Source organism: Dromiciops gliroides, chromosome 1 (genome assembly GCF_019393635.1).
Source record: "Dromiciops gliroides isolate mDroGli1 chromosome 1, mDroGli1.pri, whole genome shotgun sequence".
NCBI classification, from domain to species: Eukaryota; Metazoa; Chordata; class Mammalia; order Microbiotheria; family Microbiotheriidae; genus Dromiciops; species Dromiciops gliroides.
Window position 1 is genome coordinate 26,844,027 of NC_057861.1, and position 25,457 is coordinate 26,869,483.

General features: G+C 47.7%; 1 protein-coding gene across 2 annotated transcripts in view; it reads right to left on the reverse strand.

Moving 5' to 3' along the window:
• The window catches only part of DTX1 (deltex E3 ubiquitin ligase 1), a 65,118-nt gene that overhangs the window by 8,975 nt on the left and 30,686 nt on the right, over positions 1-25,457 (reverse strand). For both annotated transcript variants that reach the window (XM_043988084.1, XM_043988094.1), the window contains exons 3-4: positions 19,337-20,036; positions 264-325 (exon numbers count right to left, since the gene is read on the reverse strand). In XM_043988084.1, the coding sequence (XP_043844019.1) occupies positions 264-325; positions 19,337-20,036 (762 nt within the window). The remainder of the gene's footprint in view (positions 1-263; positions 326-19,336; positions 20,037-25,457) is intronic.

Consider the following 25,457-nt stretch of genomic DNA (forward strand, 5'->3'; position numbering starts at 1 on the left):
CTGATTCTCCTTTTTCACTAGCCATACCCACAGAGCCCTGCTAATCCCTCTTGGGGACACACCTGGATGTGTCTCTCTATGTGAGGGTATCAGGGTGTGCCTATTTGCTTGTGTCTGGGTGAGCGATGTTTGTGTGGATGGAAGGATGGATGTGTGTATTTGTGCAGGCTTGAGTGCTTGTGGGAGTGATTGTGTCTAAGTGTGTGCGCACAAGCATGCCTGAACATACCTAAAGTGCCCGGGGTGAGGAGGGGATGTCTTACCTGCCAGGGCTGGGTGCACAGGTCCTGTGCCATTCAGATTCTTCACAGGGAGTGCTGGGACCCTGGAGGAAGGAGGGAAGAGGGACATGAGATTTCTGCCCGACACCCACAAGACAGACCTGGTGCATCCAGCCTCTACTCATTCCCTGACTGTTTGACCTTGGGCTCCCAACTCTGAGTATCCATTTTGTGCTCTGTAAGATAATGGAACTGGACTGGACAATTTCTAAAGTAACATTGAACTCGGACATTTTTCTGCTCCAAGAACCTAACATTCCAAGCCTAAGGCCCCTCCCAGTCCTGACATCCCCATAGCCCCTCCCAGCTCTGACATCCCAGTTCTAAGGCCCCTCCCAGCTTTGACATACCCTGTTCTAAGGCCCCTCCCAGCTATAACATCCCCTGTTCTAAGGGCCCTCCCAGCCCTGACATCCCCTGTTCTAAGGCCCCTCCAAGCTCTGAAATCCCCTGTTCTAAGGCCCCTCCCAGCACTGACATCCCCTGTTCTAAGGCCCCTCCCAGATCTGACATCCCCTGTTCTGTGGTCTAAAAGACCTTCTAGCTCTTCTTTGTTTTTCCTAGGGGATATTATATGACCATTTTCCCGGGGGGGGGGGGGTGTCTAATGGGGGATGGGGCAGGGTAATAGCCCAAGCTCTCCCTAGCTCCTGGAGAAAGGCCTTCTTGTTCCTGGAGGTCCTAGGCTCCATTCTGGTCTTCTGGGAAGCTGTCTTCCCTCCAGAATATGTCCAACTCTCTCCCACACAAACCATTGGTGTTTTTACCTTTGGGTGGTTGCTTAGTCTCTTATTGTTCTCTCCCCCTCCCACCCCATACTAGAGGGACCTGCTATCAGCCTTTAAAAAGGCTGGCCAACACAGTGGACAGAAAGCTGGACCAGGAGTCAGCAAGGCCTGAGTTTGAAACCAGCCGTAGACACTTATTAGCTGCATGACTTTGGACAAGTCACTTAATCTCTGCCTGCCTCAGTTTTCTCATCTCTAAAGTGGTGAGAACGGTCACAGCCACCTCCCAGGGTTGTTGTAAAGGCCCAACGAGAATAATATTTATAAAGCTCTTAGCCAATCTCAAAGCCCCATATCAATGCTAGTTACATTTATTATTAACATACCGGCTGCCTCTCTAGGGATGACATCTCACATTGCCATAGAGCTTTGAAACTTCCAAAGCTCTCTTCTCACCTCCCTGGTGAGGTCAGTCATGCAAACATTATTATACTCACTGAGGCAAAAAGACCTGGAGTGGCTTCAATCTAGAGCCCAAAGGAACCTAGTGGGGCAGGGGATCGTCCGGTTAAGGCTGGAAGGGCTCTTAAAGGTTGTCTAGGTCCAGAGGTTTCACCATAAAGGTCAAGAACCCCGATCCAGGGCTTGGTTGTGGAGGGCAGGTTGGGGGGCAGAGAGACAGAAAGACAGGGGTTGGGGTGGAAGGCTGGGGAGCAGGGGAGGACATCAGACTTGGACAACTTCCCCTTGGGCCTTATGTGGGCAGGCAGGCTGGGCTAGGGAGGGAAGGGAAACTGCTGTAATTCAGCAAATCCTGCCCTGGCCTCCTGCCCGGCCCGAAAGCAGCCCAGCAGAACCACCCGGAGGGGGCCTCTCCAAGCAGATGGTCCCCCTGGCAGGCCAGCAGTCAGGGCTCCTGCAGCAGGCAAACACACTTCTCCATGGAACAATACAAACACGCTCAGCAAGGCAAACATACACAGATACCGAGGAACACAAACCCTCGGAGGGGCTCCTGGGAGTGCCTGTACTTCCAAGCTCTAGGACAGCTGGGCTTTCGGTGAGGCCCAGACACACATGCACACGCGAGTGCACACACACACACACATACACACGCACGCACACACACGCATACACACACGCACACATACACGTGCACACACACGCATCCTTCTGAGAGAGCAGACCTCACGCTGCTGCTCCACAGGTGCCACCCCCACAGAAACACAACGTTGTGAATGAACTCAGAATACAGGGGCCGCAAAGAACGAAGTGGGCAGGGATTCAGTCACATAGACACTGACCATGCACCAGCACCCAAAGAAACACACAGAGGCACAATTCCATCGAGAGAGACAGAGACAGAGACAGAGACAAAGAAAGACACAGAGAGACACAGAGAGAGACAGAGACAGATACAGAGAAAGACAGAGAGACACAGAGAGAGGCAGAGACAGAGAGAGACAGAGACAGAAAGACAGAGAGAGAGACAGAGAGAGTAGTGGAGGAGGGAGGAAGAAAGAGTGAGAGAGGAAGAGAGACAGATGCAGACAGACAGAAACAAAGACAGAGAGATAGAGATAGCAAGGCAGAGAGGGAGAAGAGAAAAAAGAGAGACAGAGAGATAGAGAGAGAGACAGAGTGAGAAGTGGGGGAGAGAGACACACAGAGGAGAGGGGGAGGGAGAGAGAGAAACAAAGGGAGAAAGAGAAAAAGAGACAGAGAAACAGTTACAAAGAGAAATAGAGACAGAGAGGAAGAAAGGAAGAAAGAGAGACAGAGAAAGAGATAGAGGCACACAGTCTTAGGGAAGCAGGTTTAGTCATTGTATGTATTAAGTCAGGCCTAATAGGTAGATGGCCAGTCTTGAATTCAGGAAGTTCTGGTCAAGTTCTGTTTCTGATGTTCACACTGACCATAAGTGACCCTGGACAAGTCACTTAACCTCTAGGGACTGCAAACAGCTCCCTAAAATTATAAATTGAAGAGAGGAGTAAAGTACCCATAACAGTGACCTTACTCATTTGAGGTCACAGTAGGTGCCCACACACTCACCCCATCATCCCTCTCCCCTCCCCTTATTTCACAGAGCATGACAATCCTGCCTTCTCCTTCCCTGTGGAACCCCATCCACTCTCCAGTTAGATCAGGCTCCGTGGCTACAGATGAATCCCAGGCTGTTTGTGTGACTGTCTCCCCTTCCCCCAATGCTATTGTTAGCCCGAGTCCAGCAACATCAGGCAGGCAAAGCCGACAAGAAGAAAGAAAATGGAACAAAGAAGCCAGACTCTGTCCCTGAGCCTGGCGGTAACAGCAGCTCATGTCCTCTCTTGGTTTGGCTTCTCTGTTGGTCCACTGGGGAAGGGGGCTCCAATTCAACTAGTCCTATGGGGAAGAGCTGTTCTGGGCTAAGGGGACCTGGCATCTTTATTACAGAATCCTAGAGTTGCAAGGGACCTCGGAGGGCATCTAATTCAAACAAGAGGCAGCATGGTTGATAAAGAGCCCTGGAAGTGATACTGGGCAAGGCATTTTACCTCTTACCTACGAAATAAGGGCCCCCTTCAAGAGCCAAATCTATGATCCCTGGAAGGAGGATGCTATAAAGGAGATGACTTCTTTCTTTATCCTGGCATCTCCCTTCTGAGTGACAGTGTGGTAGTGCAGTGGATATGGCACCTGCCCTGGATTCAGGGAGATGCATGTAAGTCCAGCTTCTGAGGGTCATGCTGGCTGTACGTGACCTCACTTCCCTTCTCAGGGACCCCCAAGCAACTCTTTTTTTTCAGGGAAACGAGGGTTAAGTGACTTGCCTGGGGTCAAACAGCTAGTGTTGAGTGTCTGAGGCTGGATTTGAACTCAGGTCCTCCTGAATCCAGGGCCGGTGCTTTATCCACTGGGCCACCTAGCTGCCCCCTCCCAAGCAACTCTCGAAGATGGTAAATTACTTGGATCATTGCTGATCTGCACTACCCCAGGGAGTTTTCTCACGGGAAGGACCCTATGCCAAAAATCTCACAGATTTGGTGAAGACAAACCTCTCTGTCCTATTGGCTGCCCATCTGATGGCTAGTGCCCGTGCCCATACAATGTCAAAAGCTCCAGAGGAAGGACCCTGGTGGAAGATGGTGGAAGGGACGTTCTCCTCACTCCCCTTATTTGACAAGGGATGAAAGAGATCCCAGAGATGTGAGGTGATTTACAAGATTCCACAGGTAGAAGGGCTGGGAAGAATCCCAGAGGATGTTGAGTGGTGATCTGCATAATCAGAGAGAATCAATGAGCTCACAGATCCATAGAAGTGTCTTCTCAGTCCCCTCCCCACAACTTGCCTCAGTTCCATTGAGCGTCTAGCATAATGTTTAGCACACAGTAGGCGCTTAATAAATATTTGTTAAGAAATCACAGAATCTGTTAGAAGGACTCATAGGTCTAGAATTGGAAGGGACTTCAAAGGCTATTTAAGTCCAATCTCTTCATGTGACAGTTGGGGAAACTGAGGCCTTGGAAATTTAATGACTTGCTCAAGGTCACACAGGTAAATGACAGAGCCTAGATTTGAAATGAAAACCTCTAATAATCATTGATTTAGAGTTGGAGGAGACCTTAGAGGTTATCAGGTTCATTTTACAGCTAAGGAAACTGAGGCAAGGGGCAGTTAAGTGACTTGTCCAGGGTCACACAGCTAGCAAGTGTCCGAGGTGGGATTTGAACCCAAGTCTTCCTGACTCCAAGTTATGCTACATCATACAACTCTCTGAGCTAGAGCTTCTTCTGTTGGAAGAAGTCACCTAGTCCTATCTGACCCAGAATGTCCATCATTCCCGTCAAGTGGTCATTTAGCTTTTGCTTGAAGCCCTGAGTCAGCCTGTGCCATTTTGGATGAACTGTTAGGAAGTTTTCTCCTTACTTTTTGCCAGTCTCCTCCTTCCCCACCGCAGGTCCTAACTCTGCCCTCTGGGGCCAAATAAGGCTAATCTCACTTTCGCTGGACAGCTCCACAAATACTTGAAGTCAGCTCCTTGCTGTCTTCTCTTCTCTGTTCAACACCCCAGGTTGGATTGAATTCAATGGAATTGAACCTCCTCCCTTCTCCCCCTCACCTTGTCACTTCAACAATCCATCTGCAACTCCCAAATCTATAGTTGCAGCCCTGATCTCTTTTGTTCCACCCTTTCAACCGCCTATGGAAAATCACCCCCAAGTGTAGGCTGGACAAAGCAGTTCCTCCCACGCTCCCTGTGTCTGCTGATGGAAGGGCCATACTCCTGGTCAGCCCATTCCAGGTCAGCTCTGACTCCTCCCATCCCCTTTCCGTCCAATCTATTGCCAAATGCTGTGGACTTGGGAAATCTCTCCTGCCTCCTTTTCACTCTCACTCCTGCCAATTTGGCCAAATCGGTGGCAGTCCAGAGCCCTGGACTTGGAAGTCTCTAGAGGGTCTGAGAATTGTTATCTGTGGGAATCTGGGTAAACTGATCAATCTCACTGAGCTTCTGTAAAATAAGGGTGTCGGGTAGACAATGGGGAGAGCCCTGATTTTAAAGTCCAAGATCTCATTCCAATGCCAGCTCTGGCATCCTGCACAGTCCGGAGATAGTCACTTACCCTCCATGGACTTCAGTTTCCCATGTGTCAAATGGAGGCATTGGAAATGGCCTCTGAGGTCTCTTCCAGAGCCAATCTATGGTCCTATGAGCTCGAAGGTCCCTTTTAGCTTGAAATCCTATGATCGATGATCTCCTACTCTCACTATTTTCATTCATGCTTTTGCTCCAAATATTTCTCCCTGCCTAGGATGCTGACACCAGCTGAAAACCTACTCCAACTTAGCTTAAATCCCACTTCTTCTAGGAAGCTTCCCTGACAACTGCCTCTGGTCTCTCTCTCCCTCCACTGAATGACTACAGCATGTATTGTTTCTCCTATGCATTCAACCCATGGTATAGCCTTGTATTATTTGGTTAGAGTAGACTATTGGTGAGTTTTACCCTTAGTGTTAGAATGAATTGGAATTTGGAAATGAATTGGGATTCACTTAAAACTAATTTCAGACTAAAAGGTACATTAGAAGTCATCTGGTTTGACTTTTCCCTCCACCCTCCTATTTTATAGATGGGGAAACTGAGGCCCAGGGAGGTTTAGTGTAGGTTTGATCACATCGCCCTTTCCCCTCTCCCCAAACTTCAGTGGCTTCCTATTGCTCCCAGAATCAAATATAAAATCTTCTCTTTGTCATTTAAAGACTTCTTCATACTTTACTCCCCTCCATGCACTCCATGACCCAGTTTCACTAGCCTGCTTGCTGTTCCAAAATGCTTTTTGTCTTACTTAATATCCCCAGTACATAGTGAAGTGGATAGCACACAGGAGGTGCTTAATTAATGCTTGTTAACCCACTGATACTTATATGCCAGAACCTATCTTAGGCACAAGGAGCTCCTTAAGAGCAAAGGCAAGGACTGGGTCTTTGACCTCCTTGCAGCTGGTATAGACATCACCACCAGAGTTCTGACCCAAGCATGAATTACAAATGATGGTGACGACAGCAACCTCCAGCCTGGGTTTTGGGGGATATAAGAAGATTTAAGGTGGGTGGATCTGATGGACTTTAGGGTATAGTACCCTTGGGAAGGGATTTAAAAAAAATTAAACCTCTCAACAGCTTGTCTGAGGAGAGCGACACGGTGTGGTGCAGTGGAGTGAGCTCTGGATTGAAGCCAGAGCCCCTGGGTGGGTTCAAATCCTGGCTCTGGCAGGGAATTTGATGAGGCTATTTCCCCTCTCTGGGCCACAGTTTCCTCATCCATTAAAAGGTCTTTGGGGTTCCTTCCAGCTTTAGATGAAGGATACCTCTGACCCCTGAACAGAGGGCACTGTTTCCAGTCCCTGCTCTCCCCAGCCTCAGGTAGAATTGCCAACTGTGTCTGAGAGTAGAGTCCATTATTAATTTTTTAATTAGTTAATTAATTAGACAATTTACTTTTTGATAGGGTAGGGGAATGGTGATTGTATGTGCTTTTCATGTATGACCTTTGCTGTCAACAAGCCATCATATCAATCATCTCCGGAGCTTTCTAAATCTGGCTGCTATGAACCCTGAGGGAGGCAGTTTTCCCACAGACTATGGGAAAGCCTGGGCTGTTTTTTTTTTGTTTTGTTTTTGAGACAATTGGGGTTAAGTGACTTGCCTAGGGTCACACAACTAGTAAGTGTTAAGTGTCTGAGGCCGGATTTGAACTCAGGTCCTTCTGACTCCAGGGCCGGTGTTCTATTCACTGTGCCACCTAGCTGCCCCCTGGGCTGTTTTCATGGGATCATAGATCTAGAGTCAGAAGCCCATCTAACACAACCTCTTCACTTTACAGATAGGGAAATCAAGGCCCATAGAGGTTAAGTAACTGCTCCAGGTCACCACAAGTAAAGACAGAGCTGGAATTTTAATCCATTTTTTTGGGGGGGGAGGGAAGGGGCAATGAGGATTAAGTGACTTGCCCTGGGTCACACAGCTAGCGTCAAGTATCTGAGGCTGGATTTGAACTCAGGTCCTCCTGAATCCAGGGTCAGTGCTTTATCCACTGCACCACCTAGCTGCCCCCAATCCATGTCTTCCTGACTCCAAAATCCAGGATTCTTTCCACTGTGCCATTCCACCATTCAGAGGGTATGTGTTTGTGCTGCCTGTAAGGTGGTAAAATGGGCATTGAGCTAGCTCTGAACCAAAGTATCTTCATCTTGGTTTAAAGCAATCAGGGATTGTTTGCTGGGAAAAAATATAACACTTGTCTGAAAACCCCCTATACCATGCATGCTTTTTGAAGAGATACCTATAGTTAACGGTACCACATATTGCCCAGATTTTTTTTTGCAGACGTTTCTTAACTGTAAGATTGTCCTTATTTTCTTCCATGAATCCCTGTACCTTGTTAGTATAGTCAACCTCACTTAAATCCAGTTCACTGCAAGTCATGACATCACCTCCCCAATGTCATGGACCTCTTTGAGAATGAAGAACAAGCAACAATCAGAACAGAGCAAGTATTTCCTTTGCTTTTGGTACTTTTCTAGAAATCAGAGGAAGCTAGGTGATACAGTATTCAGTGCCAAGCCTGGAACCAGAAAGACCTGAGTTCAAATCTAGCCTCACACATTTACTAGCCATGTGGCTCTGGGCAAGTCACTTAACCTCTATTTCCTTCAGTTTCCTCAAATTGTAAAATAGAGGTAATAGCATCTATCTCCCAAGGTTGTTGTGAAGATCAAATAAGATCATATTTGTGCCTGGCATATAATAGGCACAAAATAAATGCTTCTTCTCTTCCCCTCCCCCAAAGAAGTCTTATAGTAAAATCTAGTTGATTTTGTATTCAGACCTCTCCATCTTCCTTGAATTGCAAGCAAAAAAAAAGTCTGTTGACTAGCTACTGTGTCTCAGAATTTTTGATTCAGGTACCTCAATGACTTCCTCTGACTCACTGAGCCATGCTCTCCCACTAGGTACTCCACTCATGGCTTCTTGAAGATGGGGGTGGGATCTAGAAAACCCCAAGTCTGTACAACTTCCCTTTCCCCCTAGAACACTTTTGTGTCCTTGCTAGTGACATGGACCTGAAACTGCTCTATCTGCATCTGGATGCTAAGGGGTCCTCCTCCAAGATGCTCCAAGGGGACATTCCAGGAGAATACTTCTCCCTTTGGAGTGTTCCACTAGGGTGCTCCACTGTGTGGGCATTTGATAAAGCTGCTCTGATTTTTCTGACAATATTTTCCTTGGACATTCTGCATTATACTGCAATTATTCATTATAACCACAGATTGAGCATTGGAAGGAAGCTTGGACACCATCCAGCCCAATTCCTCCATTTTACAGATGAGGAAACTGAGACCAAAGATTACAGAGAGAGTGAGGAACAGAGAAAGGATTTGAATTCAGGTCCTCTGACTCCACAATCCAACACTATTTCCACTGTACCAAGCTGTCTGAATGGGGGCTTTCTTTTGCCTTTCTTTGTATCCCCCATGCTTAGCACAGTGTCTGACACATAGTAGGTACTTAATAAATGCTTGCTGACCATTTGACTGACCCTGGGTTGCTAGGACCCTTAAGTTCCAAAGATGGAGGCAGGGGGATTGCTACTGATTTCTAGAGGCAAGAAGCCCTAGATCTTCCCTCCAGTATTTCATGACAACTGCCCTGTTTATTTACAGGCTGATTCTACCATTCAAGTGTAAGGTTCTTGAGGGCAGGGACTGTTGGTCCTTCTCTGTATCCCCCATGATTAGCAGAATGCTTGGTATACAGTCAGTGATTGATAAGTATTTGCTGACTGACTGACTCTGTCATAGAATTTCCAAGGTAGAAGGGATCTCAGAGGTTATCCCATCCAACCCATGTCCTCTCTACCACATTTGGTCATTTCTCAAAGCCCTCCAATGAGGAGTGGGAACTGACCATCTCCCCAAGTGGCCTATTTGACTTTGCCATGGCTCTGATTGTCAGGAAGGTTTTCCTATCAAGCCAATATCTGTATCTTTGCAACCTCCATCCACCATTGACTAAGCTACGGTCCATAAGCACCGATGCTGGAGGGAAGGAAGGATTTGGGCATGGGCCAAAGAGACAACCTCTGCAGCCTGGAGCAGCTCAGGCTGCCCAGAGCCAGTAGCTGGGGCAGCTGCCCTCTGGGGCCAGATCCAAGGCTGAGGATCCCTCTTCTACATGACTGTCTCTCAAGTCTTTGAACACAGCCATCATGCCTCTCCTTCCTCCCCCTCCCCAATCCCATGACCCCAGATTCCTCTTTTCTAGGCTAAACATCCTTATTTCTTTCAAATGATCTTCATATGGCAAAGACTTGAGGGTCTTCACCATCCAGCTCTGGATGCTGTGCATCACCTTGGATAGTTCCTGTGGTTCTAGACCTGTTCTTAGTGTGGTCAGTGATAGGAGTGATCTAAGCCATCCTTGCTTCAGGGGATGGGCCACCTGGTTTATTCTGGGACACTATACTCTGGAGTGGGCTCAGGCTGGGGTTTTTGTAGACTGTGAAGGGAACAGAGCTAATTACTGGACACAGTGGCTGGACACGTACCCCAGCAAGGGGCTCCTGTTCTCCTTCTGGAAGCCAGTTCTAACCCCATAACAATTTATTCCTGACACCTCCCTCCCTAATCCCAATGCCAGGCCTCAAGCTCTAAGGAGGCAGCTTGGTGTCCTGGAAGAATATTGAATATGATGATAGAGCTGGGTTTGAATCTCAGCTCTGTTGCTTGTTAAGTGTGAGACTTTGGACTAGTCATTTTCTCTCTGTAAAATAGATTCTTTCAGGGTGTCTCCCAGCTCCAGAGACCTAAAGTCCTAAGATCTCATGCCCATCTTTCTGGTTTTGCATCTCTCTCATGGTGTGACTTTAGGTAAGCCAATTTTTCTTTTTAGGTCTCAATTCTGTCATCTGTAAGACGAGGGGCTGGCTGGACTGGATGACCTCTATAATGAGTGTGATCACGGAACTCCTCCCAGCCAGGTGCTTGTTGCTTGGTCAAATGTCAGCGTTCCCAAGAGCTCGGTGATAGGGCCATGGTTCTTATTCCCACTATACAGAAGGAGTAACTAAGGCCAAGAGAGGAGAGGTAAATGTCCTCTCATCACACAGCTAGTTTGTGCTAGTTTGAGCTAACCCTAGGGACATAGGCTTTGGCTCTCTTGTTTTCCCGGATCACCCCTGATTCCTTCAGCTCTAAGATTCTATCACCACTCATGTCATGTCTGTCCCACTGTTAACCTGCCCCTCTGCCCCCACCATGGGACTAAGGGCCAATTAGTTCCTTCCTACCTATCTGGATCTCACCCTTGCTGTCTCCAGTGCTTGGGTGAGAATTACCATCCTCCCTCCCCCATTGAACCTTGTTGGGGGAGGGGGGATTTCCCACGGCCCAGAACCTCCAGCAGGTGCAAAGAGAGAGCGACAGGAAATATCTCTCATTTGGCTGACAGATCTGGTTTAACCTTGCGGTAATTTTGGGGTGGGAAGTGAGCTGGTGTGCTGTGGAGGGGAAGAGGGGAGAAGTGAAGGCTGCTGAGAACTAGCTGTCCCCTCGTCCCCCCTCAGTTCACCACACAGTTCTGCTTGGCTGTTCACAGCTTCCTCCCCATACAGCTGTCTGGGCTCAGGACAGAGGGAATCCAACGACCCCAGTAGAAGTGGGGGTCACCAGCAAGATGCCATGACCTTGTCTTCTTTACTTACGGCAAAACACATCCACAGTGGTGGATTGTTGGATTTTTTTTCCAACCCTGTCACTTCTGTTCCCTTCCTGTGTCAAATTCCATGAGCCTTCGGGGGAGGTTCCTGGGGTGGTTAAAAGTTGGAGTCAAGTTGGAATGACATGAGGATCTCAGGGTCCCAGAAGCTCAGCCCTGGAAGGAATCTCAGAGGTTGTCTAGACAGGTCTGGGTCTCCTCTAAAGAGCCTGAGGGCACTCACAATATTGGTCTGCCTCCTTTGGATGCCATCCAGTTTGACCATAAGCCTTCTGACTAGAGCAAGACTATTGCCTCCCCAGTTTTGGACAATATATCTCAGTGTTGCCATATTACGTTATTGATGCAGGCAGTTAGGTGGTGCAATGGATAGAGAGACTCAGGAAGACCCAAGTTCAAATCTAACTTCTCAGATACTTACTAGCTATGTGGTCCATGGGGGAGTCACTTAACCTTTTTCTGCCTCAGTTTCCTCACTTGTAAAATGGAAAAAAAATAGCACCTACCTCCCCCAAGGTTGTTGTGAGGATCAAATGAAATAATATCTATACAAACCTTAAAGCATTCTCTACATGTTGAGGATTATTCTTGAGCTTAGATTCCATTAAAATGCTTAGATCTTTTTTGGACAAACTTTTGTCTAGTCATACTTCTCTGACCTTGTGCTTGCAAAGTTTCTTCCTTAACCCAAATGTAAGTGACATTCTAAAGGGACCTGACTGGTCAGTGGTCATTGACCTTCAATCCAGGCCCCCAGGTTTTTCACAGCATCGTGATTCTTGATAGAATATAAGCTCCTTGAGGCCAGTTACTGTTGCAGTCTGCCTTTTATCCTCAGTGCCTAATACATGGTAATTACTTAATAGATGATTGTTGGTTTATTGGTTCTCCTGAAATTATCACAGAACTAATACTGTGAAAGTGGAAGGGGTCTTAGAATTCATGAGATCCTAGCTGGAAAGGACTTCAGAGGTCATCTGATCCAGCCATCTCATTTTACAGACAAAGAAATGGAGGCTCCAAGATTAGAAGTGATTGGCCCAAGATCCCATGAACAGTAAGTGACAAAGGGAGAATTTGAAACCAGGCCTTCTGATCCCCAATCCAGGGATCTTTCCATATATATTTTTTCAGGTCTGATGCAGAAGGGATGGAGGGTGATGGGAAAGTCTAAAATCCATTACAGGACCCCTTCAGTCCTATGGGTCTGTGTTGGCCTCTCCCCTCTCCCCTCCTAGAAGGCTTTGGGAAATAGGACTGGGAAAGAAGAGTGAGGTCTGTCCATGGTCGGGAGGTTGCTTCCTTTACAAATAAATATAAATCGCCCTCCCTCATACACAGACACATAAATCTTCCTCTCTCCACCATAAATCCTGTTCTCTCCTCTTAAATCCCTCTCCCAACATACCTCATGCTTTCCCCTGCATGCATATAAATCACTCTCCCTTCCACCTAACCCTCAATGTAATGGAAACTCTGAATCTGTTTCCTCCTCCCCAGCAACATCTGGTCTCAGAAACTCTGAGGATTGATCCCTTTTTACACACAGTTGGGTTTTTCTCACTTACCTCTTGGCCTCCCACCCCACACTTCCCCTGCCTCTCATGACAGCAACTGCCAGACATACCCTTCCCTACTGTCTCATTCCCTTGATAAAATGGAGGGACCCGCTAGAGATGCCTGCAAGCTAGAAGGGACCTCAGAAGGCAACCTAAAAGTGGGAGGAGGGGGTAAGAATTTATATAGCAACAACTCTGTGCCAGACACTGTGCTTTACAAAAGCCCTGGGAGGTATTGCTGTTATTATCCCCATTTTACCACTGAGAAAACTGAGGCAGACAGAGGCAAAGTAACTTGCTCAGGATCACACAGCTAATCAGTGTCCAAGGCTGGATTTGAACTCAGGTCTTCTTGACCCCAGACCCAGTGCTTTATCCTGATACCCAGACAGGAATCCTCTTTACCATATCCCCAACATGTATTCATTGAGTCTTTGGCCTATTACCACCCAAAGACATCCCTTTCCACCTTCAGAGGACTGATTGTTGGGACCTTTTTTCCTACATGAAGCCTCCGAAAAGTTCAGCCTATGCTCCCCTATGGTGCTACTACTGACGGCTATTTATATACTTGAAGGCTTGCAAAGCCCTCTGCACATATTTTTTCATTCAATAATGAGATAATCATCATGTGTTAATGAGCACCACAAATCATCGTACATGACAATATCCTGTGAAGAAGGTGCTATCACCACCCCCATTTCACAGAGGGGGAAGCTGAGGACTAATGATATTAAGTGACTTGCCAAGGGTCACACAGTAGGTATCATAGATGGAATCTGAACCCAGGTCTTCTGAGCTCCAAGCCTGTGCCATATTACCTCCTAGTTCTAATGGGCTCCAGCTGACTCAGTGAATGACCTTGGGTAAGTCCCTATCCTTTTCTGGGTCCCCACCCCCCTCCAGCCCACCACAAATGATGTAGGTCAGACAGCAGAGAAAGCTTCCTGCCATGTGTTTTTGAGGGAGGTCATGGAATCTCTCTGTGTTTAAAAAGCTGCGGGTGAGGTTTATTAGGTTAGGATGAGTCTGGTGTGGTGTGGTTAAAGGTGGGGGAAGGGAAGAGAGGCTTTGGGGTTTTTTAAGGCTCTTGTGAATCAAGGAGACTAGAAGCATATGAAGAGAAAGCTGTCTGGGAAGGAGTTAGAGGAGGGAGAGAGAGAGGAGAGAAGAAGGGAGAAGAGGGAGGGAGGGAGAGGAAGAGAAGAGGGAAGAAGAAAGAAGAGAGAAGAGGGAGGGAGAGGGAGAGGGAGAGAGGAGGGAAGAAGAAAGGAGAGAGAAGGAGGGAGAGGGAGGAGGGAAGAAGGAAGAGGGAAGAGGGAGAGAGGGAGAGGGAGAAAGGAGTGAAGAAAGAAAGAAGAGAGAAAAGGGAGGGAGAGTAAGAGAGGAGGGAAGAAAGGAAAAAGGAAGAGGGAGAGAGGAGGGAAGAAGGAAGAGAGAGGAGGGAAGAAAGAAAGGAGAAGAGGGAGGGAAAGAGAAAGGAAGGAGGGAAGGTGACAGAGAATGAGAGGAAGGGAGATGGAGATGGAAATGGAGAGGGAGAGAGGGAGAGAAAGGCAGATAGGAGGGAGGAATGGTGAGAGAGGGTGGGAGAAATGAAGAAAAAGGCTGGGGCAACAAATAAAAGGAAAGGGAGGGAGATGTAGGGAGATGGGAAGCACCAGAGGAGAGGAGAGAGGAAACACAAAGAAAGGGAGAGACAAAGAATCAGAGGAGAGTTGATGGGAAAGACATCAAGAGACAGGGGAAAAGACAGAGAAAATGAGGACAGAGAATATGAGCAAAGAGGACTGAGGAGAGACAATCAGCGAGAAAGAATGAATGACTCAGAAAGGGGGAGAGATAGAGGGAGGGAGAGAGAGACCGAGGGACAAAGAGGGGGAGAAGCCCAGAGACACAAAGGGGCAGGTGGAGAGAGTGGGAGAGCAATGAGAGAGGCGAAGGGCAGTGGAGAGGTTTGCAAGGCCAGGCGAGGGGCTGCCCCCACTCCCCAAAGGCTTCTCCAGACACTTGTCTCCGCAGTGCACCTGGGCCCTTGTTACCATGGCAACCGGAAACCTTGGCCTTCGGGAGCTGAAGCCTCCTGCGCATGTCACCTCATTCCCCACCCCCAGTGTCAGACACTGCCTCTCCCCTCCTCCATCCCTCAGATATTTTGGGCTGCTTAGGCTTGGGGGGCTCAAACCATTGGATCGCATATATGGGGGCTGAGCTGGGGAAAGGATGCTAGATGCTCTGTAGTCTCTCCAGGCCAGAGCCAGGCTAGGTCTGCTTCTCTCGGACTCCAGTCCTCCTACTTTACCCCTCCCAGGCTTACAGGACCCCTTAACTGCCACCATCACACACAGCAGGATCCTTGATCCCCTCCTCCTGTCCCAAACCTTTGGGTCTGAAAGGGAGGGATAAGGGGATACACGTTCTGGGGGAGGGGACCAGCAAACTTCCTGCCACCTGTGGGATGACCCACACCCATCCCCAGTTCTCAAGGACCGTGCCTGACCATTGTAGCAATATCTCATGGAGATCTTTGATTTTGCTGGTTGTGTGATCCTGGGCAAGTCACTTAATAGCTGATTGCCTACAGGTTTCTTCATCTGTAAAAAATCACTTAATTGCTCCAGGACCCACCTCTCTGCAGGTTGGAGCAAAGTTCAGAGAGACAAAGAAGGAATAGAGAGTATAGGATAAAGGATGCCTGGGTTTCCCCCTAGGGCAGGGTTGAGTCCAAATCCCAGGTGACACACAGGAGCTAGCATAAGGTGTATACAGTGCTTTACAATTATATCATTTGAGCTCTCCGGGTGCTGGGGTTACCATCATCCCCATTTTACTCATTGGGATACCGGGGGAGTCAGAAGTTAAGTGACTTACACTAGGTCTCACTAAGAAGTGTCTGAGTCTGGGATTTGAACTCAGATCTTCCTGACTTCAGGTCTAGCGCTCTATTCAATAGGCTACCTAGCTTCTTTAATGCATTTCAGGAAGATCACTCAGAAGTTGGAAAGAGGGTGACCAGGGTGAAGGGCCCCTCACTCAAGCCATAGAAAGATCTGCTGAAGGGACTGGGGAGGGTTAGCCCAGAGGCAAGAAGGCTGGGTGGGGGAAGTGGGTCACTAGAGCTGTGTACATGGAAGGACTGTTCCCTGGAAGAGGGAAGAGCTCATTGGGTTCTGCTTTGTCCCCCAAAGGCACAAACCAGGAGATATGGATGGATGTTGCAAAGAGATGGATTTTGGGGGGCAGCTAGGTGGCTCAGTGGGTAAAGCACCAGCCCTGGATTCAGGAGGACCTGAGTTCAAATTCAGCCTCAGACACTTGACACTTCCTAGTTGTGTGACTCTGGGCAAGTCACGTAATCCTCACTGCCCCCCCCCCACCAAAGACATGGATTTGGGCAGGAAAAGCTTCCTCACAAAGAGTGAAAGCCATGCATCCCAAAGTGCAGTGGGCTGCCCCAAGAAGTGGTGGGCTTTCCCTCCCTGGAGGCTGGAGGACCCCTTCTTGGGTATGTTGTGCTGGGGATCACTTTTGTTTACAAGTTGGGGTAGAGGGCCGCCAAGGTCACAGGTAGTCTTTGATTCTGCCATCCCCTCTGGTCCTCAGGTCAAGCACCATTTCTTCCTGTCCCCAGCACTAGTGTCCTGCTGACACTACCTTGTATTTTGTACATATAGTGGTATATAATTATATGCATACTGTTGTATAGAGAATCTCCCACTGTAATATGGGAACTCCTTGAGGGCAGGGCCTCAATTCAGTCTTTGCCTCCACTATGTGCCTAGCGCATAGTAGGTGCTTAATAGTCAATACCTGTGGATTGATCATACTGTTCCCCTGCTCCAGATCCTACAATGGCTCCCTATTGTCTATTGCATCTGATCCAACTAGAGGGCTTGGCATGGAGGCAGGAAGCCCTGGATGCTAAAATCTCACTGGCTGTTTGACCCTGGGCAAGTCCTTTCTCTGAATCTCAGTTATCTCACCTCTGGAGAGATGTAGGGGAGGCCTTCTCTCTCTTTTCATCTTCCCCTATTAGAATCCAAGCTCCCTGAGGGCAGAGACTGTCTTGCTTTTATTTGTATTCCCAATATTTAGCACAGTGCCTGGCATATAGTAAAAACTTAGTGCCCTAGCAGTTGTCTACTTCTATCTCTATCTATTTCTATCTTTCTGTATCTATCATTTCTTTCTTTCTCTCATTCTCTCTCAGTCTAGCTATCATCTATTTCTATCTCTCTCATCTATTTCTAAATCTCTCTATCTCTATCAATCACCTATTTATCAATAATCTACCAATCATCTATTTCCATCTCAATCATCTATCAAGTACTGTATCTCTTGATCATCTATCCTCTATTTCTATCTTTATCATCTATGATTTCAATTGATGTCTATATTTCTATAATGTTTCTAAATATCTCTATAATCTATTTCTATCATCTACTTATTTTTTTTTCTGTCTCTGTTTCCCCTCCTCTCTGTCTACGTCAGAGCCGCTGTGACACACAACACACGTTGCCAGTCAATGCGGCTGCCCAAAGATGTTACCTTCCTTTCCTCTGTCTCTACCCTCTTCCCTTTCAACCTCTGTGTCTTTCTCCTCCTCCTCCTGTTCCTCTCTTTTCTTCTCTCCCTTTTCCTGCCAGGGACAGTGATTAATGAGACTGGCTTTGGCTGGTAAAGCTTGAGATCCCTGGGGATCCCAGCCTGCTAACTGGCAGCAGCTGGAGCACAAGCTGCTCCAACCTGCCCCCCTCCTTTTCAATCTGGGCACTGGGCACCAAGAGCTCTGTGTAGGTCTTTCACCCCACTCTGTCTTCATCAAGCCCTAGAAACTTGGATTACTTTGGCTGCGCCCAGTGGGGTTGGTCTTAGAGGTCTCTCTAGATCCTATAATATAGGATAGAAATCTAAGTCGTTATGATTATGATTTTTTTTTGCTGGGCAATGAGGGTGAAGTGACTTGTCCAGGGTCACACAGCTAGTAAGTGTCAAGTGTCTGAGGCTGGATTTGAACTCAGGTCCTCTTGAATTCAGGACCGGTGATTTATCCACTGTGCCACCTCCGTGCCCGCATTATGATAATTTTTAGGGGATAGAGATTGCCTCAATTATTTCATTGGTACAGGAGGTTCCTGGATGGGACACTCCCTCCACAAATGCAGGTTGGCCCCTCCTTTGTGACTCAAAGTCTTGGTGAGTTGCCTAGGTCACTAAGAGATCAAGTAACTTGCCCAGGGTTACACAGGTAGTTTGTGTTAAAGATAGAGACTTGAGCCCCCAGATCTCTACTCACTGTATCAACCTCCTTTTTTCCCCCATGGTTATTACCTGAGAGAATAGTGCATCTTTCACTAAGGTTATCTTCCCATATTTAATTGTAGGGGTGACCCTGGGATCTTGAAGGCTGTGCCAATTGAGAGCTGGTACTGGTAGGGGAGGGGCTACCAGACTTGGGAGACTTTGAGGACAGGCTGGTTGATGTTGGATATCAGAAGGCCAGGTTGACTAAACCACCAGATTGGCCCGGGGAGGAGAGACAAGGATTTCTGTCTTTGTTCTTGTTCTTTTCTTTCATCCACTCACTGGGACGGGACACATCTCCCAAGCTTGGCAGCCAGTGCAGACATTTTTGAAGGAGGTCTAAAGGTCATTTGAATCTCCTTGCTCCTGCTTCCAGAACCCTGCTCTTTGGAGGCTCAGCCCAGACACCGCCTCCATCACACAGCCTTCCCTGATTGCCCCCCCAAATGAAAAAACACCATCTCCTGTCTCACTTTTTTTAGATGTGGCTATCATGGGATAGTAGAAAAAAGAGAACTTCACCTCTTCAACCAAAGGAAGGTGGCTCAGATCCCATCTCTGATGTTCACCAGCGGGATCAAGTTGGGCAATCCTTCCTCCTCTCTGGGCCTCAGTTTCTCCTGATGATTGCTCACTCAGGTTCCCCTCAAGTTTTTTTTTTTTTAGTGAGGCAATTGGGGTTAAGTGACTTGCCCAGGGTCACACAGCTAGTAAGTGTGTTAAGTGTCTGAGGCCGGATTTGAACTCAGGTCCTCCTGAATCCAGGGCCGGGGCTCTATTCACTGCGCCACCTAGCCGCCCCTCCCCTCAAGTTCTAAATCCTATGGAGCCTCTTTCTATTGTCTCTTCACATGGATGTCACATAATGTTTGATTTCCATTTTCTAACTGTTTGCTCTTTAAGATCTCTGAGATACTTTCCAGTTCTAGACTCATCTTATTATCATCTGGGTCCAAATTCTGCTTCAGACACTTACTAGTTGTGTGATCTTGGACTGTGCTGGGCCTCAGTTTCCCCATCTGTACAAAGATGGGGTTGGACAAGTGACCTCTGTGGTCTTTTCTAGGTCTAAAATCCCTGCACTAGCACCAGGTTGATCTCCTCCACAGAGCGGGTTCAGAGAAGACTCTGGGACAGCAGATGCGCTCCCCTCCCCCATCCCTCCCTTCCCCGGACTCCTTGGAGACGACACCCCCATCTTACCCAGGTGGAATAGATGCCCTGGTACTCAGGACAGCCACACGCTGAGTCCCGGGCCGGTTCAGATTGTTCTGTCTGGGAAGCTGGGCACCACCAGGAGCACTTTGGCTCCGAGCAAAGTTGCCCCCTGGAGCCCCACCAGGTGACCGCCCGGGCTCCCCCTTGGCCGCCCCTCCCGCAGGGCCAGTGCTCCCGGCCCACAGTGTAGTCCCGGTCCCATTGAAGGTGTTACTCTGGCGCACGGGCAAGGTGCCCGTCCCTGTGCCAGTGCCCGAAGCTTGGTACATCTTCCTCCTCTGTGAGGCAAGGATGGCATTAGAAGCAGCCCGGGTGCTGTTGACTAGCAGGCACTGCTGGCAAGAACACGGCTGGCCCGAGTTGGCGCCCACCGGCCAGGACTGGGACTTGGGGATGGAGCCGATGGTGAGCGGGTAAGCCAGGTCCATGCGCCGCCTCACCCGCCTCTTCCGCTGGGTCTGCCGGTTCATCTGCGACATGCTGTTGAAATAAATCACGTAGCCGAAGCCCAGCGAGGAAAGGTCCAGCCACGGATGCTGCTTCTCGTAGGCGTTCTGGATGGTGATGCAGATGTCCATGTCATAGGGCGTCCAGGAGCCGCCGTCATTCTCCCACTCCCACACGATGCCCTTCCCGGGCGCCGAGGACGGGTCGTAAAAGTTCCTTCGCACTGGTCGCATAGTCCCTGCCGGGAAAAGAAGGAGGCACCCCAATGAGCCCCGCCTGCTATCAGGCCCCCTTCAATGAGGTGTTTCCAATGGCAGTGCACCCACAAAGTCTGGGCCCCAGCTCCTCATCTGTAAAAAGGAGGGAGTTGGACCCCTAGAACCCCTAGAGGTGACCTCTAAGGGCCCATCTAGTTCTCCAGCTGTGATCCCACAATCTAGGTAGGCAATTAGGTGCTGCTGAGGACCTGGAATCAGGAAGAAGTGAGTTCAAATCCAGCCACTTACTAGCGCTGTGGCTTTGGACAAGTCACTTAACTTTATCATCTGTAAAATGGGAATAATAATGTCACCTGCCGGGGAGGGTTGCAGTGAGGATCATATGTGCAAAGCAAAGGGCTTTAAAAACCTTAAAGTACTATTTACCTAGGTTCCAATCCTGGGCCTCAGACACTTGACACTACCTGGGTGACCTTGGGCAAGTCACTTAACCCTCATTGCCCCAGGGGAAAAAAAAAGATCCTATGGTCTGAGATGCTCTCCAATTCTAAATCTATGATTCCCACGTGCCAGGTATGTGCTAGGTGCAGAAGACACTGAGACAAAGATGAAACGGTCTCTGACTTCCAGGAGGTACAGACAGGACTGTGCAGAGTCTTTTGTGGCAGGCTTTGAATCCTGTGCTTGCGCCCAGGAAGTCTAAATCTTGCCTCTGATGCTTCCTACCGTGTGGCCATGGACCAGTTCCATAACCTACCCCAGCCTACATTTCCCAGTACCTCTTATACCAGCCTCACGAGTCTATTGGAAGGCTCCAAAGGGATGATGGATGTGAAGTCTTTGCAGATCTTAGGTTTCTATGAATCTATGATTTCTCCAATTGGATAATATTTAATTATTCCCTTCAGTTACATGTAAAGACGATTTTTAACATTCTTTGAAAACTTTTTGTTGCGTTTCAAATTTTCTCTCTCCCTCCCTCACCTCTCCCCTGCCCCTGAGACAGTAAAAAATTTGATGTAGGTTATGCATATGATTTCTCCAATTGGAATCATAGGGTTTAAAACTGGGAGGTCCCTTAGAGATGATCTAATCATTCAATAAACATTTACTAAATGTTTACTATGGGCCAGGCGTGCTAAGCTCTGGGTATACAAAGAGGCAAAAGATAGTCGCTGCCCTCAAGGACCTTATAGTCTTCCAGGGAAGACAACATGCAAACAAATATATGGAAAGAAAGCTATATTCAGAATAAATAGGAAATAATTATGAGAGGGAAGACACTGGAATTAAGAGGAATGGGGGAAGACTTCCCATAGAAGGTGGGATTTTAGCTGGGACTTGAAGGAAGCTGTGGGGGGGGGGTGTCTGTAGTCAGAGTGGAGGAGGGAGTGCACTCCAGGCATGGCTGTGGTGGGGGAGGGGGGACAGCCAGAGAAAATGCCCAGGGTTGAGACATGGAGTGTTTTCCAACCTTCTCGTGTTAGAGACCAAAACGCTGAGGTCCAGAGGAGGAAGTGAACTTGTTCCAGATCACAGAGGTGCTACACGGTAGAACCTGGGTCCAAATGAGGGTCTGAGGATTCTGGTGCTATATTATATACCCTGCCTGCTGGGAATGGGAAACAGTGCACAGGAACCTGATTCCCCACGATCACATGTCTCTAGGGGTCCTTTAGCAACCTTAAACGAACATTTCCAGTGTGTCCAGCTCGGTGACAGGCACTGTGGGATATCAGAGATGTAGGGGACCCGGTCCTTGCCATTGGACAGCATACAATCTAGCCTCAGAGACAACATGCTTATGGGGAGCAGAGAATAAATGTAAAACTGTGGGGTCCCTCATGAAGAGGGCAGAGAAGGGAGAAACATCAGTGTGGGTCTTACAGAGAGCCCTAGAACATCACAGCTGGAAGGAGCTGGAGAGACGATCAAACCCAACCCCCTCATTTTATAGAGATTAGGAAATGGAGGCCCAGAGCAGTTGCTGACCCAAGACTGGATAGTCACACTCTCTGTGCCTCGATGAGCCTCTCCTCTCCTTCCCAGACCAATGTGCTCTCCACCATGGCTCTAGCGAACAGAGTATCTTGGTGTAATAGAAAGAAGATTAGATTTGGATGGAGTTAGAAGACTTGAAATATTAATCTTACCTTGGGCACTTACTACCTGAATACCCTTGGAAAATTGCTTTATCCCTCTGAGCCGAGTTTCTCTGGGAATAAAATGAGAGGATGGGCTAGATCCCTTTCAACTCTAGATTTATGAACCTATGACCTCCCGGGATCTCAGTTTCCTCATCTGTAAAATGAGATGGTTAGATTGAATGGCTTCTGATATCCCCTCCAAGCCTAGATCCTTGATATTATGATTTGTCTTACGACCTGGGACTGATCATTCGTTCATTTGTTTGTTTGTTCGTTCGTTCATTCATTCATTCATTCATTCATTCATTCATTCATTCATTCATTCATTCTCTCCCCACTCTAGCAATCCTCCACTCAGCTATCATATTGATCTTCCGAAAGCGTAGACTCTACCATTTCATCCCCCATTCGATACATCCCCATGACTATCACTTACAAGATCCAATATAAAATTCTCTGGTATTCAAAGCCCTTCACAACTTGGCTCCCTCCTCTCCTTCTGGTCTACTCACACCTTTGTCCCTGACATATACCCTGCTGACACTGGTCTTCTGGCTATTTCTCAGATAAGACTCTTCATATCTCCTTACTATGGCATTTTCCCTGGAATATTCTCCCTTCTCATCTTTACTTCCTGACTTCTCAGGATTCCTTCAAGTCCCATATAAAATCTCACATTTTATGAGAAGGCTTTGGTCAGCTAAATGGCACAGCAGAATCAGAAAGGCTCATCTCCTTGAGTTCAAATTCAGCCTCAGACACTTAATTGCCGTGTGACCCTGGGCAAGTCACTTAAACTTGTTTGCCTCAGTTTCCTCATCTGTAAAATGACTGGAAAAGGAAATGGCAAACCACTCCAGTATCTCTGCCAAGAAAACCCTAAATGGGGTCACAGAGAGTTGGACATGACTAAATGACTGAACAACAGCCTTTCCTGATTTCCCTTCATGCAAATTCCTTCCTCTTTTGATAATCTCCAGGTTATCCTGAAAATATCTTGTACATGTTTTTTTTCATGTTGTCTCCCCAATTAGACTGTGAACTCCTCAAGAACCGTTTTTTGGCTTTTCTCTGCATCCCCAGGGGTTAGTATGGTGCCTGGCACAAAGTAGGCACTTAATAAATGCTTATTGACTCATTTCCTTTCTTTCACTTGTTCATTCATTCACTCATTCACTGGGCATTCATTAAGTACTTACATAATGTGTTCAGGGCACACAACAGTATGAGACACTGAGAGAGACACAAGGTTTAGAAAAGACAGGATTCATTCCCTCATAGAGCTTAAGGTCTAGTAGAGGGTGACGACACCAAAATCCAAGTAGCTCTATACAAAATACCAAGTCTATAGAGAGGAAGAAACAAAGTGCTATGTGAGATCAAATAGGGAAGAATGTTAGTAACCAACAGGACAAGGGTGGGCTTCATGGAAGAGCTGGTCTTTGACCTAAAAGATGTTAAAAAATTCAGAGAGAAGGCATTTCAGATGCAGAGAATATTGGTGTGAAGATGAGAATTTTCAGTGTGTGTGTGTGTGTGTGTGTGTGTGTGTGTGTGTGTGTGTGAGAGAGAGAGAGAGAGACAGAGAAAGAGAGACAGAGAGACAGAGAGAGAGAGAAAGATTAGATAAAGCTGGAAATGTAGAGTGATGTCATGTTCTGGAGGGTAATGAATTTTAGGCAGAGGAATATGAACATTACCCAGGAAGCAAATGAGTTGAGGCGTTTTAAGCAGAGGAACAACATAACCCAATCCATATGTTGAAAGGTTAGTTTGGCCCCATTAGAATGCAGAAATATTAACAGGTAGGATAATCTATTAAACTGGAAAATATTGCAATTGCAGGAGCAGGTGGTAATGAAGACTGGTACTGGGGAGGGGCAGTGGGGATCGAGGGAGAAATGTTGTGCAGGTAAAATTGTCAAGTAGTAAAAATCTCATCTCTTCCACTTACTACCTGTGAGACCTTGGGGAAATTACTTCACCTCTCAATTTCCTCCTCCATAAAAATGAGAGTTGGACTTTGGAGGTCTTTTAGGTCCCTTTGACTTCTGGAACAAAGAACTTATGAACCTATGGTCAGACGTGATAGGTGAGGGGAAAGGTTTCAAAGACACAGAGAGACAGAGGGAGAGAGACAGAGACAGAGACAGAAAGACAGAGGGATACACACACACACACACACACACACAGAAGCTAAATGTAATAATCCAGTTTCATAATTTGTCTGAGTCGCCCAGCACAGGCTAGGGGCCCCAGGGATTGATGGTGAGGTGAGGGAGGAGGGGAATCTTCAGTGTGTGATGCCACTCTGGCTCAGTGACCCATTACAGGGAACTGGGGTTCAAGTCAAAGGGAGGGCACCTGGGAGGAGAGTACCAAAGTTCAGCTGGGTCTGGCCCTATCAAACAGCAAAGGATTCTGCAGAAACCTTCAGATTACTGGGTCATTATGGATAGAGGAGAAAGCCAAGGGAGTTGGGTAGGTCGGCGTTGTCCAGCACAGGCTAGCAGCTGAGTTCTTGTTGGCCACTGCTCTATTTACAAGGGTATTGATTTTTCTGCCTGTTTTCTGGTAGTTATTAAGACTTGGTCCCTGGAGCCCTTTTGAAACGAGATTGAAATCTCCAGAGTGGGGCGTTTGGGAGTGGAGTAATTAGGGAGACTGTCCTTCCAGGGCAAGTTACCCCACATCCCTCAAGCTTCCAGTTCTTGTCTCGACCTCCTTGGCAATTTTCCACAGTTTCCCTCCAGTGCAGAATGGCTTCAACTCCTGCCCAAGACTAGGGCAGTGACATCCTTTAACCAGCAAGAGAAATAGCCCAGAAACCCTCCTACTCCAGCGCCCACCTCACATCACCCTGGACTCTGAGCTGCAGGAGCCAAGGAAGCCTGAGTTCCCATTCTCTGGGAGTACACCCAGTATGCTGGGTGATAGGGGAACTCCCTGTTAAATTGTGAGCTCCCCAAGGACAGGGCCTGTTATTTGCCTTTCTTTGTATCCTTGGTGCTTAGTACAGTGCCTTGCACATGATAGGTGCTTAACAAATGCTTGGAGTGATTGTGTCATGAGTTCTGAGAGCTTACTGCCTTTCCTCTGCCATCTTCTTAACAAATTCTTATTGACTGACTCAACCGGTTATCTCATTCTGCACCTTTGGCTACTGCATTTCCTAAGGAAAATTCCAAAGGATGAACTGAGTAAAAGCACTTGTCCTTGGACACTTAAGGACCAGAGATTTGTTGTTTTGGTTCAGTTGTTTTTTTCAGTCATGTCTGACTCTCAGTGACCCCA